The following is a 16060-nucleotide window of genomic DNA, read 5'->3' on the forward strand; positions in this document are numbered from 1 at the left end:
ACATCAAATAGTACAATAAAGAGGTGTACAATGACAGGGAAAACTATTCATTTTGAGGGAATATATTTTCATTTATAACTCCACTATTAAGTAGGAGAGGAAGAAGACACCAACTCAAGAATGCTTATTCTAAGCAAAGCTCCAGCTCTTAGCTTTCCCTTTATGTGAGGTATAATTAGGGCTGGATTTTCAGAGAAACGTAACCAAACTCGACAGGTCTCAGTGGCTACTTGGCCAGTCCAGTGGCTTACCAGCACGAGCTGGGGGTAGTCACGACACATCTTGATGATGGAGGAACAGGCATGTCTCCTCACATTCCTCACTGCCCGGGTTCTGGGGGCCTGGGAAGAGACAATCAACAAGCTTGGAGCCACTTTTAATATAATTTATAGATGCTGCATAGAATCATGTAAATATCTCCTTCAGAGGCAAATTCACAGTCAGTTTTCCCAACTGTGGGAGTACAATGGAGTGACGTTTACAGTCACTATGAGTCCACATGCTGACTGTCTGCCCTAGAGTATGTCTAGTACAAACACTCTATCTTCTGACAGTCGCCTGCCTTCACTACCCCTTCTACTTATGAAAAAATCTAGACAAAGTATTAGGGATTCATACTTTTGCTCTCAAGAAGTTAGAATTTGTTGAATTCATGGTCTTACCTTACTTTCTTCAACTGTTTCAAAAGTGACAGATGAAAACAGCTAAGGGAAAGGAAGAAAAGGTTACTCATCAGTACCAAATGCATAAAGTATTTTAAATAGCAGTTATCATAGAGTTTCCAAAAATATCCCAAAAGTGTAAACAACATGGTAACAAAAGGGCTTTCAACTGGTGTTACAAAGTTTTAGATGTTCATTTTCTCAGATAACGACAAGAGGCTTGAGATCACAATTTTACCATCAAACATTTTACAAAGATAAAGGTCATAGAATCCCAGAACAATTCATGCCATCTACCAAGCACTCTCCCTTCTCCACGTTTTAAGAGTTGAGTGATCTACCCTCCCTGATTCCGTTTCGTAACTTCCCATTTCCTCTTTGACTCAATGCACTATGACTGCTGCTCTAGTCACTGTGATGGAACAACACTCTAACACAGATCCAATCGAGAACCCAGTGGACATTTTCCAATTCTTAGAGAATTTTTGTTGCGACAAATGAGTCCACCTTTTTGAAGTTCTATGGCCTTTGTGACACAACACGTTCTCCACTTCTCTGGCTCTCTCTTTTTTCTTCTTTGGCGGCTACTTCTCCTTTTTTGCCCTCCTCCCCCAGTGACGGTAAGCCCCAGGGTTCCCTGCTTGAGCTACAGGTCTAACTCTGGATACATATCTTCTTTCCTAGGGCTTCACCTCTACTCTTGGTACTTCTATGATGCTGCTGCCTTAATTTATCTCATTGTTTTCTAGAGTCTAAATCTTTAACCTCCAATAGCCAATTTACTGTGACGTGTCGCCACCTACATGTTGTACATATACTTCAAACACAGTATTCCAAAACACAACTCACTCCCTTCTCTTCCTTACTGCTATGGAATCCAGTATTCTCACTCAGGAGGTGCTCTATGACTCACCTAGTCACCTAAACTGGAAGCCCGAAAACTGTCTACACTGACTTTCCTTGCACAAATTCCCCCTCAGTAATCCGCCAGCAAGGTCTGATACCCTTCTTTAGGTATGTTTTCCATTTCTCAGTGTATATGTCTATAAATTGCAATGCCATGTAGGTACGGTATTGGTTTATGTCACTTTCTTCCCAAAGAGAGTGCTCCTAAAGGGTGAGGCTTTTCTACTAGCGTGGTGCCTGATCCACAGTTAAGTACTGAGTAAGTATTTGATAAACAAATAAATCACTGTCTGTTTACTACTTGTCTCACACTTTCAAAAACAGTTACAAAAAATAATTAGCTTAAAAATGCCAAAATAAAGTTTACAAAGGAGATGGAGTTTACCTTGGAGAAGACCTGGGGCAGGAACTCTGGTCTGTAGGTGACAAATGGAAAGAGTGCTGAGACATTAGTGAGGACACAGGACAGGATAAGGGGATCCTTGGTGTCAAAGTTCAGGACCATTTGCAATAGCTCTATTCCATCATTAACAGGAATTTCCTGTAATACAGACAGGAAAAGGAGGTTGACACGGCTGATGACCACTTTTGCTAAATTTCCTTTAGACTCTAGTTTATAAATACATAGTAGGTTGCCACATATGGTTTTATATACTACTGCTTTTTAACCTTTAAAATTCTAACCATTACCCCCATGTTATTAAAAATTTTCATAAATGATGCCACCACGTGCCATCTTAGGGTCGCAGCTTTTCCTACTACTAGAAATTGAAAATGTTTCCAGTTCTTCACTATTGTAAATAATGCTAATAGCAAAAATATGTTTGGCTACATTTTCAATTATTTCATTTGAATAACAGACTTTTGGGGATGGCTGTAATTACTGGGTCAAAAGATTGTTGCCTTTCTTCTTTACGGGCTGTGTCAATTGATTCTCCAACCATCCATTCTTATCATGTTCTCAGCAGCAGTGAGTTTATTCCCTAAACCCTTTGCTTATTTAGTAAGTAAAAAAAGATGAGTTTATTTAAATTTGCATGTCTTTATTAATGAGGTCGAATTTTTTTCATATTTATTAACCACTTTAGTTTCTCCCCTGTATGTTATCTGATCACATCTTTTGTCCATTTCTCCATTGAGTTCTAGTATTTTTCTTATCAATTTATAAAAAAATCTTATTGTGAAATATTCCAGGCATTTAAAAAGGTATAAGCAATACTTTATGACCCTCCATACAACCACTTTGAGAGGTACAATGTTACTGATACAGTGGTTGCTCTGTGCCCATACCCTCCTTTTCAGCCCTAGAGGTGGCCACTATCCCAAATTTGGTGTTCACAGATTCCTTCATTTCTGTATACTATTGCCACAAATGTACATATTCCTAATTACACAGTGTTGTGTGTTTACTTTTGTAGCTTGCTGTTTTGGGTCAACATTATATTTCAGAATCATTGTTATTCACAGTATAACCCTAGTTCATTTTCACTGCTCTATAAATATATCACAATCTATTCTATACAATCTATTGGTGGATATAAAGTTTTTTTCTTGGCTTAACATACAAGGCTTCTATGAATACTGGTGGTTTGGTACCAGGGTTTCTTCAGAGCACAGACTTAGGAGTGGAGCTGCTGGATTGTAAGGCTATGCATCTTCACCAGGATAGTGCCAAATTATTCTCCAAAGTTGTAATATTCTTTGTACTCTATAAGCAATGTTTATAACAGACACAAGCTTTCTATAATATGGATATCAATCCCATTCATATTTATTGCAAATACTGTTCAAAGTTTGCCTTTTAAAGTTTATTTTATAAGTTAAAAAAAATATGTACAGCCATTAATTTTTTTGTGATTACTTTCATTTTTTTTCAACTTAGGGACCTTTCTCCAAACAGTTAATTTTCCCTAATGCTATTTATTAAATGACCCAATCTTTCTTGATTTCTTTGGGATGCTTATATATGCTCCAGGTTGTTTCTGGCTATTTTGTTTCAATGAGCGATGTCTAATGCCAGTACCACACTGCTTTAAAATACTGTAGCTTTATATTTTACTCTCTGAGGCAAATCAATCCTCATCTTCAACATATGATCCTTTTTTCTCCAAAGCTGCTCCCTACATTAATCCATTGCTAAAGCTGCTGAAGCAAGGCTCTACCCAATGTTCTCAGATGCACACTACTGGAAACACCAGCTCAGCTAATGCCACTATGCACCAGGTGAGGAGCTTTGCCACCTTTTTAGCCAAAGAACCTCTTGGTCAAACTCTTTCACATGATAAAAGCTGAGCTGCTCTGACTGACCCTGGGGTGAGGGTGGGGATTGAGGGCAGAAACAAAGCAGTCTGCAAAACCACTGGGCTAGGTAATACTCTGCAGAGTCAGAAACTGACAGCAGCAAGTGGGAATGTAACAGGCTGAGATCTGTCACTTGCACACTCCTGGGACATATAATGTGTTAGCTTCATTAACAAGTAGGTGAATAATTTCATCACATGTATATATATTCACCAAACACTCACCTGTCCTGATTAGGAATGCTTCATTCTGACTCATTTCATTTTGGTGAAGAAAAAAAGGTTTTAGAGTCAGAGGTTTACTTTAAGTCATTAACAAGCCTAAATACTACCATCTGGGATTCTCCTGAGGAAAAAAATAATTCAGTTCTATTTGTTTTTCTCCCCACCACTTGTTCTGACTCCTACCAAATTTCTAATTGTCACCTATGCTTTGTCCCCAGCCCACATCTTTCTCCTATATACATTCCAAACTATTTTTTGTATCTTTTGACCAATTAGTATTTGGTATTATGAGCAAATATTATCATATTCAAGGTCTTAATATAAAATCCAGCCTACAAACAACTAGGCACCACTCACCTCCTAATACTGCCAGTCCTTTCACACATCTAAAAACATGTACTTGACTAACCCTGACCATTTCATTCTCTTGCCTTCAAGCAGGATTATACCCACATATGTGGATCCCTTTAAGGTGTCTAACTTAAAAAATGCCAGGAAAGGAAACAACAGGACCACTTCCCTTGATTTAAGAAAGGGCTTTCTTGATTTGCCACACTTACTCTATTAGATAAGTTCCATCTAAATCTGAAAAAAGGCTAACTTAGTAAAAAATGCCGGATCCAAGTAGGGTTTCCCATCTAGATTTTGGAATAAACTCAGGATGCCATCATTTCAAACTGAAATGAATCAAAATAAAAGCAGATGAAGTTAACGATCCTGAGATCTAATTTGTTAATATACCACTTGTAAGAAAAAGCACTATAACTCACTTACCTTCAAGGGACTTAGAAAGATTCTTTCTACAACTAACCTAGAATATACTAAGGCATAAGTATCCCAAACTGAGTGATCCAATTATTTTAATCTAATTAATGTAGTTAATATAGTATGTACCGTTATCCAATTAATTATAGCTGCATCTAATGTAACGTTATAAGAGAAGGGTGAGAGGTGCCATGAAGTATAGAAAAACAAGTACTATTTATTCAGATTATTCAGGGAAGAGGATCACTGATCAGCCAACATGAATATTCTGGTCTATTTGCCACAAACTGAAAAGGATGCTTAATGGGAAATATCTCTTAAGATTTTCCAATTCAGTGTTTCCATCACTGTCCTTACTGCAACAGTTATCCTACCTGTGGCTCACTGTACTATCAGGCTTGTCTTACTATCCCCTTAAAATGAATACTAAACAATGTAGGGGCTTAGAGACAGGGAGACCTGAGTTTCGGTCCCAGCTCTGCTATTTACTAGGTATTTGAACTTGAGTATATTATTTAACCTCTCTGAATCTCAGTTTCCTCTTCTGTAAGATGCACATCCACAGATTTTCCTCTCCCTCTGCCAGTTTTCAAAAGATCAAAATCATTATGCAATCAGCATGGGAAACAGTTACTTACTTCTTTATCTAGTGTTCGAAACATCTGGTTGATTACACTCTCCAAAAAAAAAGTCATGGCTTCCCACTGCACGAATGAAGGTGAGAAGATGGAGCAGAGGGTGCCTTCTCCAGTTCCAGCTGTAGGAGAACAGGGTTTTAAAACACACACACACACTTATCAACACTGTAGGATCACAGAAGACACAGAGAGACAGTGGGGCCTTAGAGATCACTTGGTCATTTCACGGTTGAAGTAACAGGGCAATCTAACCCCTCTCAGCCTGGGAAAAGAAAAGAACAAAAAGCAGAGACGGGTCCCTATCCTGCCTCCACCTCTAATGATGAGCTGCCTGAATTCACTATGAGCCTTGTCTGTAAAACCATTTTGAGCACTGAATGAGATTTACATGTAAACATCAAAAACAAGGCCTGGCCAATTAGAGGCATAAAAATTAATTTCTCCCATCCCCCTCCTTTATAATCTGTCTATGGGAATATACATAATTAAGATATTTGAGACCATAAAGAATCCTTCCAACAAAGAACTGATATAAGATACAAAATGCTGCTTCACATCTAGCAGCCTCACGACAATGGCAAGGGCAATGTCTACAGAACTGTGCCACCCTCCAAGGTCACAAGTATCATCAAAGTACATCACTCAAATAGCGAGGCACAGGCAAAAAGATTTAGAAATTACTTCTCTTGCTTCCATAAAGTATTCTTGTTTACTAGCTTCATCTTGGTGCAGCATATTTGGGCCTCCACAAACATTCAGTTACTAGATGCTGGGGATCTTCAATGGTCAATTGTGAATATGCAAAACTGAAGGTTAAATCCCATGAATGTCAAGTAACTAGTGTACTTAGTAATTGACCATTAATATGGAACTTTTCTAAAGCAGTCACTTACACCCTCTCCTGCTTTATTAGTCCTGCCTGTCACCCACAGCATGCATTAATAAGATGATAGACAGAAGATATGGAGTACAGAGAAGCTACCTGGCTTATGCATTAGGGTAGAGGGGGGTTACCGTGATTTTAAATAAAGTGGCATTTCCCAAAGGCTTTGAGGTGGCTGACTGATATGGGAAGTCCCTGTACTGCTGTTATGCCTCACTAACAAGACATTCTTTCTGAGTTTAGGAGTGGTGCTACGCAAGAACTTGGTCAAAAAGCTTTAAAAAGTTAAATCATGCCATTTGTTAAGATGGTGCCTGAACTGAAGTAATAAAATCAACAACAAACAACTGGTTGATTCTGTTCGAAAAGAAAAATGAAGGCAAAACTTATAGGGACGTGGGTTTACCCTAATTTAAACAGATTAAAAATTTGGTGTTTTCTGCTTTCTCTGTCTGGGCGTATAAACGAAAAGGCTCACTGCCTAGGATGAAACTGGACAGTGAGCAAAGCTATTTTTGAACACTATTAACATATTATTCTGAAGTGTGGCTCAGAGAGATTATTTCCTATGTATAGTTTTGATACAGTATTTCACTAATGTTCCGAAATAAAAAAAAACCCTTACAGTTAATGGAGCCAGTATCCACAGAAGTTGAGAGCTGATACTTTAGCCACTCTCCAGACATCTGGAAGCTAGTCTTGGGATCCAAACGACATGCTAACCTCATTACTTCTCCTTGCTGGGCCCGGGAGGCTGCCAAGAGAAAGACAGGAATCAATAACTGGCACATAATAGGTACTTAGTTAATGTTCATTCATTTATCCATCCCAGGGGGAAAATGGTCAAAGAGACTCTGTTTTGCAGACTTGTGCTATGAATATAACAAATGTTCCATAAAGCTTTGTTAACAAATCCAGAAATTTTCAAAAATAATCTCTGGAAACTGTGCTACCAGCTAGATCCTATGAGCAGTAAACTAAAAGTGGTCGCCCAGTAGCGTAGTGGTAAAGTTCGTGCATTCCGCTTCGGCGGCCCGGGGTTCCTGGGTTCAGTTCCCAGGCACAGACCTATGCACTGCTCATCAAGCCATGCTGTGGCGACACCCCATAGATAAAGTAGAGGAAGAGTGGCACAGATGTTAGCTCAGCGACAATCTTCCTCAAGCAAAACGAGGAGGATTGGCAACAGATGTTAGCTCAGGGCCAATCTCCTCCCCCAAAAAAAGTGGTTTCTCATTTCTATTGAAAGGAAATCAGGTTGGTACAGATGTAAAATGATACAGCTGCTGTGGAAAACAGTCTGGCAGTCCCTCAAAACATTAAACATGGAATTACCACATGATCCAGTAATTCCCTTCCTAGGCCTATACCCAAAAGAAATAAAAACAGATGTCCACTCAAAAACTTGTACACAAAAAGTTATCAGCATTATTCTTAATGGCCAAGAGGTGGAAACAACTCAAATAGCCCTCAACTTATGAATGGATGAATAAAATGTGGCATATTCATAAAATGAAATATTATTGACAATAAAAAGAAATGAAGTACTGATATATGCTACAACATGAATGAATTTTAAAAATTCTACTCAGTGAAAGAAGGCAGTTACAAAAGACCACAAATTGTATGATTCCATTTATATGAAATGTTCAGAATAGGCGAAATACAGAAATAGAAAGTGAATTAGTGGTTGCCCAGGCCTGGGAGGGATGAGGTTTGGGGATAACTGCTGATAAGTACAGAGTTTCTTGGGGTCACGAAAATGTCCTAAAATTGATTGTGGTGATGGCTGCATAACTCTGAAAATATGAAAGTCATTGAATTATATACTATAAATGGGCGAATTGTATGGTAAATGAATTATATTGCAATAAAGCTGTTATTAAAAGAAAAACCAGGCTACAGAAAACCCAGCACAGAATTAGGATATATATCGGTTTTTATTCTCTTTTTTAGAAGAAAGACCCACAAGGTAAGATGGTATTTAATCCTAAGTAAAAAAAAAAATCCAAGAGTGCCTTTTGTATGGTTACTGGTTTTTTAAAATTTTTTTTTTGAGGAAGATTGGCCCTGAGCTAACATCTGTTGCCAATCTTCCTCCTTTTTTCCTTTTTTCTCCCCAAAGCCCCAGGAGATAGTTGTACATCCTTTTAGTTGCTCTGCGTGGGATGCCGCCTCAGCATGGCTTGATGAGTGGTGCATAGGTCCGTGCCCAGGATCCGAACCTGCGAACCCCAGGTGACGAAACGGAGAGCACGAACTTAACCGCTACGCCACCGGCTGGCCCCTAGTTACTGTCTTTAAACATCAGTGTCCAGAGCCAGCCCCGTGGCTTGGCGGTTAAGTGCGCGCGCTCTGCTGCTGGCGGCCCGGGTTCGGATCCCAGGCGTGCACCGAGGCACCGCTTCTCCGGCCATGCTGAGGCTGCGTCCCACATACAGCAACTAGAAGGATGTGCAGCTATGACATACAACTATCTACTGGGGCTTTGGGGGAAAAAAAATAATAAAATTATAAAACAAAACAAAACAAAACATCAATGTCTAAAACAGTATGTGTGTGGTTGTGTGTCTGTGTGTGTGTGTAAGAGAGAACACTACACCTGGAATGAATGAGTATGATCCAGCACCTCTGCAATGTGAAACTAGAGATTAAACAGGCTGCTGTAGATTTGGGGCTCTTTAATATAGAACCCCAAAGATCATGCACCATGATTCATAACACTAGATGTCATTCTGAGACTGTTAGGAGAAATTTCAGGCCAATAGCACTTACAGTTGAAGAAAGCGTTGAAGTCCTCATCACTATCAAAATCAAATCGAGAGTATTCACAGCTAGGGCTGTCTGTTTTAGAAGGAAAGCCCATCTGGAAAGAGAAAGATAATCAGGGTAGGGATGAAAATGGACCTACCAAAAGAGTCTTAAACTCCAGGAGCTCAAGGACTTTTTAATTTGTTTAAGAAGAATTAAGGGTTTGCATGAGATACTTTGTGATAAGTAACTGCTTCTCGTCTACCCCAAGTCCACAATTTGCTCCCAGTTCCAATAATCCTGAGAGTAGTACAGAAGAGAAAACTATTAGATATTCTCTTCCAGGTTCCTCGTGGAGAATTAAATTCTGCAATTTGTTTAGGGTCTTTGAGTATAAAGATGTCCCAAGACAAGGTGCTAATACAGCATGCAATAAGTAAAAAAGAATTGAGAACTATTTGTCTCCTTAAATGAGAATAAGCATGGAGCTTTGTATGTTTCATTCACAAAGTATTGAAGACCATGGTAAAGAATTAGAACATGGTGTGCTAGGCGCTAGATGAATCCCTTGAGGAAATAAGAGGACCTTGAATGGGTCCCATTCTCTGATTTTTTTTTTTTTTTGCTGGGAAAGATTTGCCCTGAGCTAACATCTCTTGCCAGTCTTCCTCTCTTTTTTTTTTTCCCCTCCCCAAAGCCCCAGTACATAGCTGTATATTCTAGTTGTAAGTCCTTCCAGCTCTTCTATGTGAGCTGCTGCCACAGCATGTCTACTGACAGACGAGTGGTGTGGTTCCACACCCGGGAACCGAACCCAGGCCGCCGAAGCAGAGTGTGTCGAACTTTAACCACTAGGCCATCAGGGCTGGCTCCCATTCTCTGATTTTACAAATTAAGATTAAGCATCTGTGGGCTCCAAGAGCCCTTCGCAGATCTCAGGGAATTTATAAGCACCTCTCTACTGAGGTAGTGAGCAACCTGCTTCCACTCTCCCTCCCTTCTCATTCACCTTCCTGACTCTCACTTGACCTTCAGAAACAATCAGATATTATTTCCTCTTGGAATCCTCTTGACTCCACCCTCCTTTCTGCTTTTAACCTCTGAAAAGTAACTATCACATTGTATGGTCATGGTCACTGTTCTTGTCCTATCCCTTCTTTCTCCCTAGCACCACCAATACTTGGTAAATGAGTGCTCCAAAATATGAGAGAGTAGATATGATAATCATTATGGACTGCTTTCTTCTTGAGGAATAAGAGAATAATATGCCCAAAGAAAGGATCTTAGTGACCAAGACAGCGCTGTCAATGATGCCAGTCTAAGCCTTATTATGTGTATTCATCTACATGCCACGTGTTTAGATTCCCACAACAAACCTTGACCAAGTTAGTCATAGAAGCACGAAGATATTTTGGTATTATTGCTAATAGCAAAGGGTCACGGGATAGGATCTCATGCCGGAAGAGGGCTCCCCAAGTCATTTGAGTTGAAGAGCGTAGAAACTAAAGAGAAAAACAGAGAAAAATTTCAGTTTAAGGATTTGGATTTTATCTTAACCAGGATTATTACTTAGCCCAGCAATTATCAACTATATTTCTTCATGGAAGTAAATCTCTATAATACTCTGAACTGTCCATACTGTAGTGTAACAGTAATGACTGCTCATTATGGACCACACATTAGTAAGACAGGCTGTGGACCAGGTGCAATTCCTGGAATGTGAGCTGAACTCCACTACTTTCTCCTTTATGCAAGAAAGGATGTGGGAATCTCAGCGTGATATTACAAGGAAAATATTGAATTGGATGAAATTACTTTTATAATAACACAATTAATCAGACTTTTCTATTTAAAATATCTTTAGTGGAAAATCACCTGGGACATAACTGATATCTGCCTGAGCATTATCAGAACATTACCTGAGGGCAAAAGCTACTGACCTAGATGCTGTGATGCTTAGCTCAGAAAGAAGACTCAATAATTCTCTTAATGAAATGACACTATAGTTATTCCCTAGGGCCTTAAGAGTCACATTTTACACATGAGCCACTAATGACTTCAGGCCACAGTGCTTGATTTTGGTTTACCTAACTAAACTTTTGAGAAGTTACCTGCATAAAGTTTACCTGACTTGGATGGGTTGTGAAAGCAAGAAAGGATTCCAGGTATTTTCCAAAGTTTGCTGGTGTTTCTACATCAGAATCCACGCCCTGTAGGACAAAAAGACCACACTACATCAATGATGTTGATGGAGGGCTAGGGGGAGTGGGAGGAGAGGAGTAACAAATACAGATAACTGAAACCCTCAGATATTTCAGTTTTGAAAGGACTTTGTACTTTCTTGTAGTGTAAAGGCATCATTTCAAGGGCTAAAAAACAGGAAAGCTGCTCTATCGCCTAATCGTCATTAAAACCCATTCTGTGGTCAAATAGTAAAATGAAAAAGAGGTTTCATTTCAGAAATCACAGGAAGAAGAAATCCATATTATTTATTCACACCTGGTCTATCCACATCTCTGTGACCCAACCTATTAAATAACCACTCAATGGCATCTGTCTTCTGTCTGAAGCTCTATCCTCCCTGACCATGCAAGCCACCACAAAACGGCATGACATTAAACACAAATGTCTGTACCAATGCCTTATCTTCTAGCTTGTAAGACTGAGTATTACATTTTTCCATAAAGACAGGTATTTCCAGGTCAATCCGATGAAAGTTTTCTTTTATGATCCAATAATACATCCTTTAGATTTGGGAAAAGGGTTCTTTATTCAAATCCATGATCTAATACGACTTTAAAGGGTAATGCACTTAGCAGACTGATGTTCTACAAGTACCAAAATTCACAAGAGCAGCGTTGACTTTATGGAATTACAGATGTGGATGTTTGCTGTTGATATTTAACAAATCAACAAACTGATTTGTTAAAAGAAATTTATATCATTCAAACCCTATTAAAAGAATTTATAGAATAATATGAAATAAGCTGTAGGGCAATACCTCATCAGGCTAAAATCAATGGCATGTGTCACCCCTTATACAAATACAACTTTCTAAATGCTCTCCTCAAATGGCCCTGAAACTCTCCAGAAAGTAAGTGCTCACCAGCAATGCACACAGCTGATTGCCCAGAGCACACAAGACCTGACAGAGTCTCTTTAGGAAGACATAGTGTTTTTCTACCAAGCCTCCTCCGTCAGCAGTCCTGTAAAATGAGAAAATGGTCTGATTAATTGCACATCAAGAAAACCAAAGGGATTCCCATCAAATGGAGCTGTATGTGGTCTGTACTTCAACAATCACATTTCAGTTGATTACTAAAGTTAAAAAAAAAATACAAAAAACCACCACCAAAAAACCTTCAACCAAACATTAAAAAATTGATGAGGAATAGGGGTTCAATACAATCTCATCCCTAAAGAGACACTCTAATTTTCGGCATTATACGGTCCTTGGGTATTTTGGATAATAACATAAACTCTGAGCATGACTCGATAAAACATGCATATACTTATATGCACAAGAAGCTGCACAAAAAGACAATGGTTGATACCCAGGCAAGACTTAGATTCCTAGGAGAGCGTGTAACAATTCCTCACAGCACTGACAAAATTAAAAGGACTATAATCAAGAGAATGAGAAGACAAGCCACAGACTGGGAGAAAATATTTGCAAAAGACATCTGATAAAGGACTGCTACCCAAAATATATAAAGAACTCTTAAAACCCAACAATAAGAAAACAACCTGATTGAAAAATGGGCCAAAGACCTTAGCAGACATCTCACCAAAGAAGATACACAGATAGCAAATAAATATATGAAAAGATGCTCCACATCATATGTCATCAAGGAATTACAAATTAAAATAATGAGATACCACTACACACCTATTAGAGTGGCCAAAATCCAGAACACTGACAACACCAAATGCCATCAAGGATGTGGAGCAAAGGAACTCTCCTTCATTGCTGGTCAGAATGCAAAGTGGTACAACCACTTTGGAAGACAGTTTGACAGTTTCTTACAAAATTAAGCATACTCTTACTATATAATCCAGCCATCGTGCTTCTTGGTATTTACCCAAAGAAGCTGAAAACAAGTACAAGTTCACACAAAAACCTGCTTGTTTATAGCATGTTAAACCTGGATGTTTACAGCAGCTTTCCTCATAATTGCCAAAACCTGGAAGCAACCAAGATGTCCTTTGGTAGGTGAATGGATAAATAAACTCTGATACATCCAGACAATGGAATATTATTCAGTGCTAAAAAGAAATGAGCTATCAAGGCATGAAAAACAGGGAGGGACCATAAATGCATATTACTAAGGGAAAGAAGTCAATCTGAAAAGGCTACGTACTATTTGATTCAACTACATGACATTCTGGAAAAGGCAAAATTATGGAGAAAGTTAAAGGACCAGTTGTTGCCAGGGGTTGGGGTGGGGGAGGAGGGATGAATAAGCACAGTACAGAGGATTTTTAGGGCAGTGAAAATACTCTGTATGATTCTATAATGATGGATACATATTATTACACATTTGTTGAAACTCATAGAATGTACAATACCAAGAGTAAACTACGGACTTCGGATGATTACTTTTCAATGTAGGTTCATCAGTTGTAACAAATTTACCATTCTGGCGGGGGACGTTGATAATGGGGGAGGCTATGCATTTGTGGGGGCCTGGGGTATACAGAAAATCTCTGTACCTTTCCCTGAATTTTGCTGTGAACCTAAAACTGCTCTAAAAAAAAAAGTCAAAAAAAAAAAGACTAATAAAAACATAACTTTGTGTCTCATTTTTCCGAGTCATTTAGTTTAGCTCTGTAATCCCTTATCTGCTATTTTAGAATCCAAAAAGCTCTTTAAATTAAAAAATTTTTATAACTTATTTGGCAGCAAAACCTGACCTGATATGATGTAGGACTATTCACACTAACAGGAATTAATAATGACAAGTGTGGACAGCAGCCTTATTAGCTGTGTTCTGGAGGCAGTAGAGAATAATGTAAAAAGCATGGGCCTCAGGGTGAGCAAGACCTAGGCTTTAGTGATGGCGAAAGGCAGGATGGCATTACGGCTTCCAGTGCAGGTTCTAGAATCTGACTGCCTAGGTTTGAATCATAGCTTTACTAACCAGTACCAGTAGCACAAATGGCAATGGGACACCTCAGCGTGAATGTCCTGGTCTCTCTGGAACTAAGAAATGGGCCTTGAAAGAGCAACTACAGTAGCCACCCAAAAGTCATGTTATTAATTTAATTAACAGAGCCCCTTAAAAACAGAGCTGTAGTTTCCATAGGAAAGAAAGCCATCATAAAAGCTGTGTTGGAATGGACAGTAAGAGATTTTAAGTAATACATATGTATCTCACATCTTTTCATTTGTCCTCGGAACCAAGAGTAAGTGAAGAGTATTGAAAAGAGGGTGTTGCGACAGCTTCAACTATTTGTAATACACAGTTCTACCTGACCCCCTGGTACAAAACACATATCAGAAAAGGCTTTAATAATTTCCAGAGCAATTAGAAGAAAATAAGCAGAAGCCATTATTTCAGAACATAGAATGTGTTTAAAGGTTTTATGCACACATTTCTCAGTGAACACAGTATTCCTGCTGCTTCCAAGAGCCTCAGCACTCCAAGCATTGATTACTTTGACAAGGAAAGCAGGGAGGAGAGTCTGGAGTTCTGCAATCAAGGCAGGCCCTGGGACAGACTCTGGTCCAGCAGAACAGTCTTCTCAGGCCTAATCACCAAGGCTACTAGGAGGCTTAAGGATCATCAGAAGCAGACAAAGAGAATCAAGGAGATGAGCTTTCTGGGGAAAATGGGGAAAACTGTGAAAGTGAGTGGGTGCTGTGTGTCAACGGGCACATCTTATTTCCACATAAAGTCTTCAGAAAGGTTAAAAAGTCCCTTTAAGGGCCGGCCCCGTGGCTTAACGGTTAAGCGCGCGCGCTCCAATGCTGGCACCCTGGGTTCGGATCCCGGGCGCGCAGTGACGCGCCGCTTCTCTGGCCATGCTGAAGCCGAGTCCCACATACAGCAACTAGAAGGATGTGCAGCCATGGCATACAACTATCTACTGGGGCCTTGGGGGGAAAAATAAATAAATAAAATCTTAAAAAAAAAAAAAAAAAAAAAAGTCCCTTTAAGACTGCCTGATTTTCCTATTAAAAACACTGTCAATTGACTGCCAACATTCAGATAGGAACTTTAGATATATCCAAATAAGATATAAAAACGACAAAGAAATTAGAAAATACAGAGAAAAGCAGACACTCACTGTGCAGCAGAGAGTATATAATGCATGGCAACATCTCCAAATAAGACCATCAAGGGCTTCCGGTCTTCCAACTTGCCCTAGACCCAATTTTGGGGAAACACAGGTAACACAAACTATATTATTAAAAGCCTCCAAGTACTAACATCTCTTATACCTACACAATCAAACATACTGACTTCATAATTTCTCACATAGCCCCGGAGCTGACTGAACACTAGAAAAAAGCCAACTCTTTAAAACCAAATCTGGATATGACTTATATTTTTTAAATGTATTGGGCAATAACGCTGATAGGAAAGCAAAGTAAATTACATCTGAAGATAACATTCCTATGGAGAAAAGAGTCATGGTCCCATTTGTTAGCCAAGACAGATATAAAGCTAGTGTCACCACCATCTAAGATTCTCTGACATAACACTAAGTGAGTTTTAAACTTTAACATCACTTTTATCTCATATCTTAACTGTAAAGTGCCAAGATTCATAGCTGTTTCAAGAACCAAGTAGCCTGACAAATCTCTGTATATTCTGCCAATGGATCCCTAGAATACTGGCAAACTACTGTCCAAAGGAGTTGGAGGCAGATAATTAAGTTGGCATCAAGTAAAAAAAAAACTCCAAACCTTTAAATGTCTTTTTG

General features: G+C 39.1%; 1 protein-coding gene across 2 annotated transcripts in view; it reads right to left on the reverse strand.

Annotated features, from left to right (window-relative positions):
* XPO5 (exportin 5) overlaps positions 1 to 16060 on the reverse strand; it is a 50313-nt gene that overhangs the window by 26329 nt on the left and 7924 nt on the right. For both annotated transcript variants that reach the window (XM_014782678.2, XM_014782677.2), the window contains 10 exons: positions 15422 to 15498; positions 12237 to 12336; positions 11257 to 11340; positions 10507 to 10632; positions 9155 to 9245; positions 7005 to 7133; positions 5497 to 5615; positions 1954 to 2109; positions 663 to 704; positions 252 to 341 (listed from right to left, as the gene is read on the reverse strand). In XM_014782678.2, coding sequence (XP_014638164.1) covers positions 252 to 341; positions 663 to 704; positions 1954 to 2109; positions 5497 to 5615; positions 7005 to 7133; positions 9155 to 9245; positions 10507 to 10632; positions 11257 to 11340; positions 12237 to 12336; positions 15422 to 15498 — 1014 coding nt within the window. The remainder of the gene's footprint in view (positions 1 to 251; positions 342 to 662; positions 705 to 1953; positions 2110 to 5496; positions 5616 to 7004; positions 7134 to 9154; positions 9246 to 10506; positions 10633 to 11256; positions 11341 to 12236; positions 12337 to 15421; positions 15499 to 16060) is intronic.

The sequence above is a fragment of the Ceratotherium simum genome, chromosome 13, assembly GCF_057802395.1.
Source record: "Ceratotherium simum simum isolate JZ-2026a chromosome 13, ASM5780239v1, whole genome shotgun sequence".
NCBI lineage: Eukaryota > Metazoa > Chordata > Mammalia > Perissodactyla > Rhinocerotidae > Ceratotherium > Ceratotherium simum.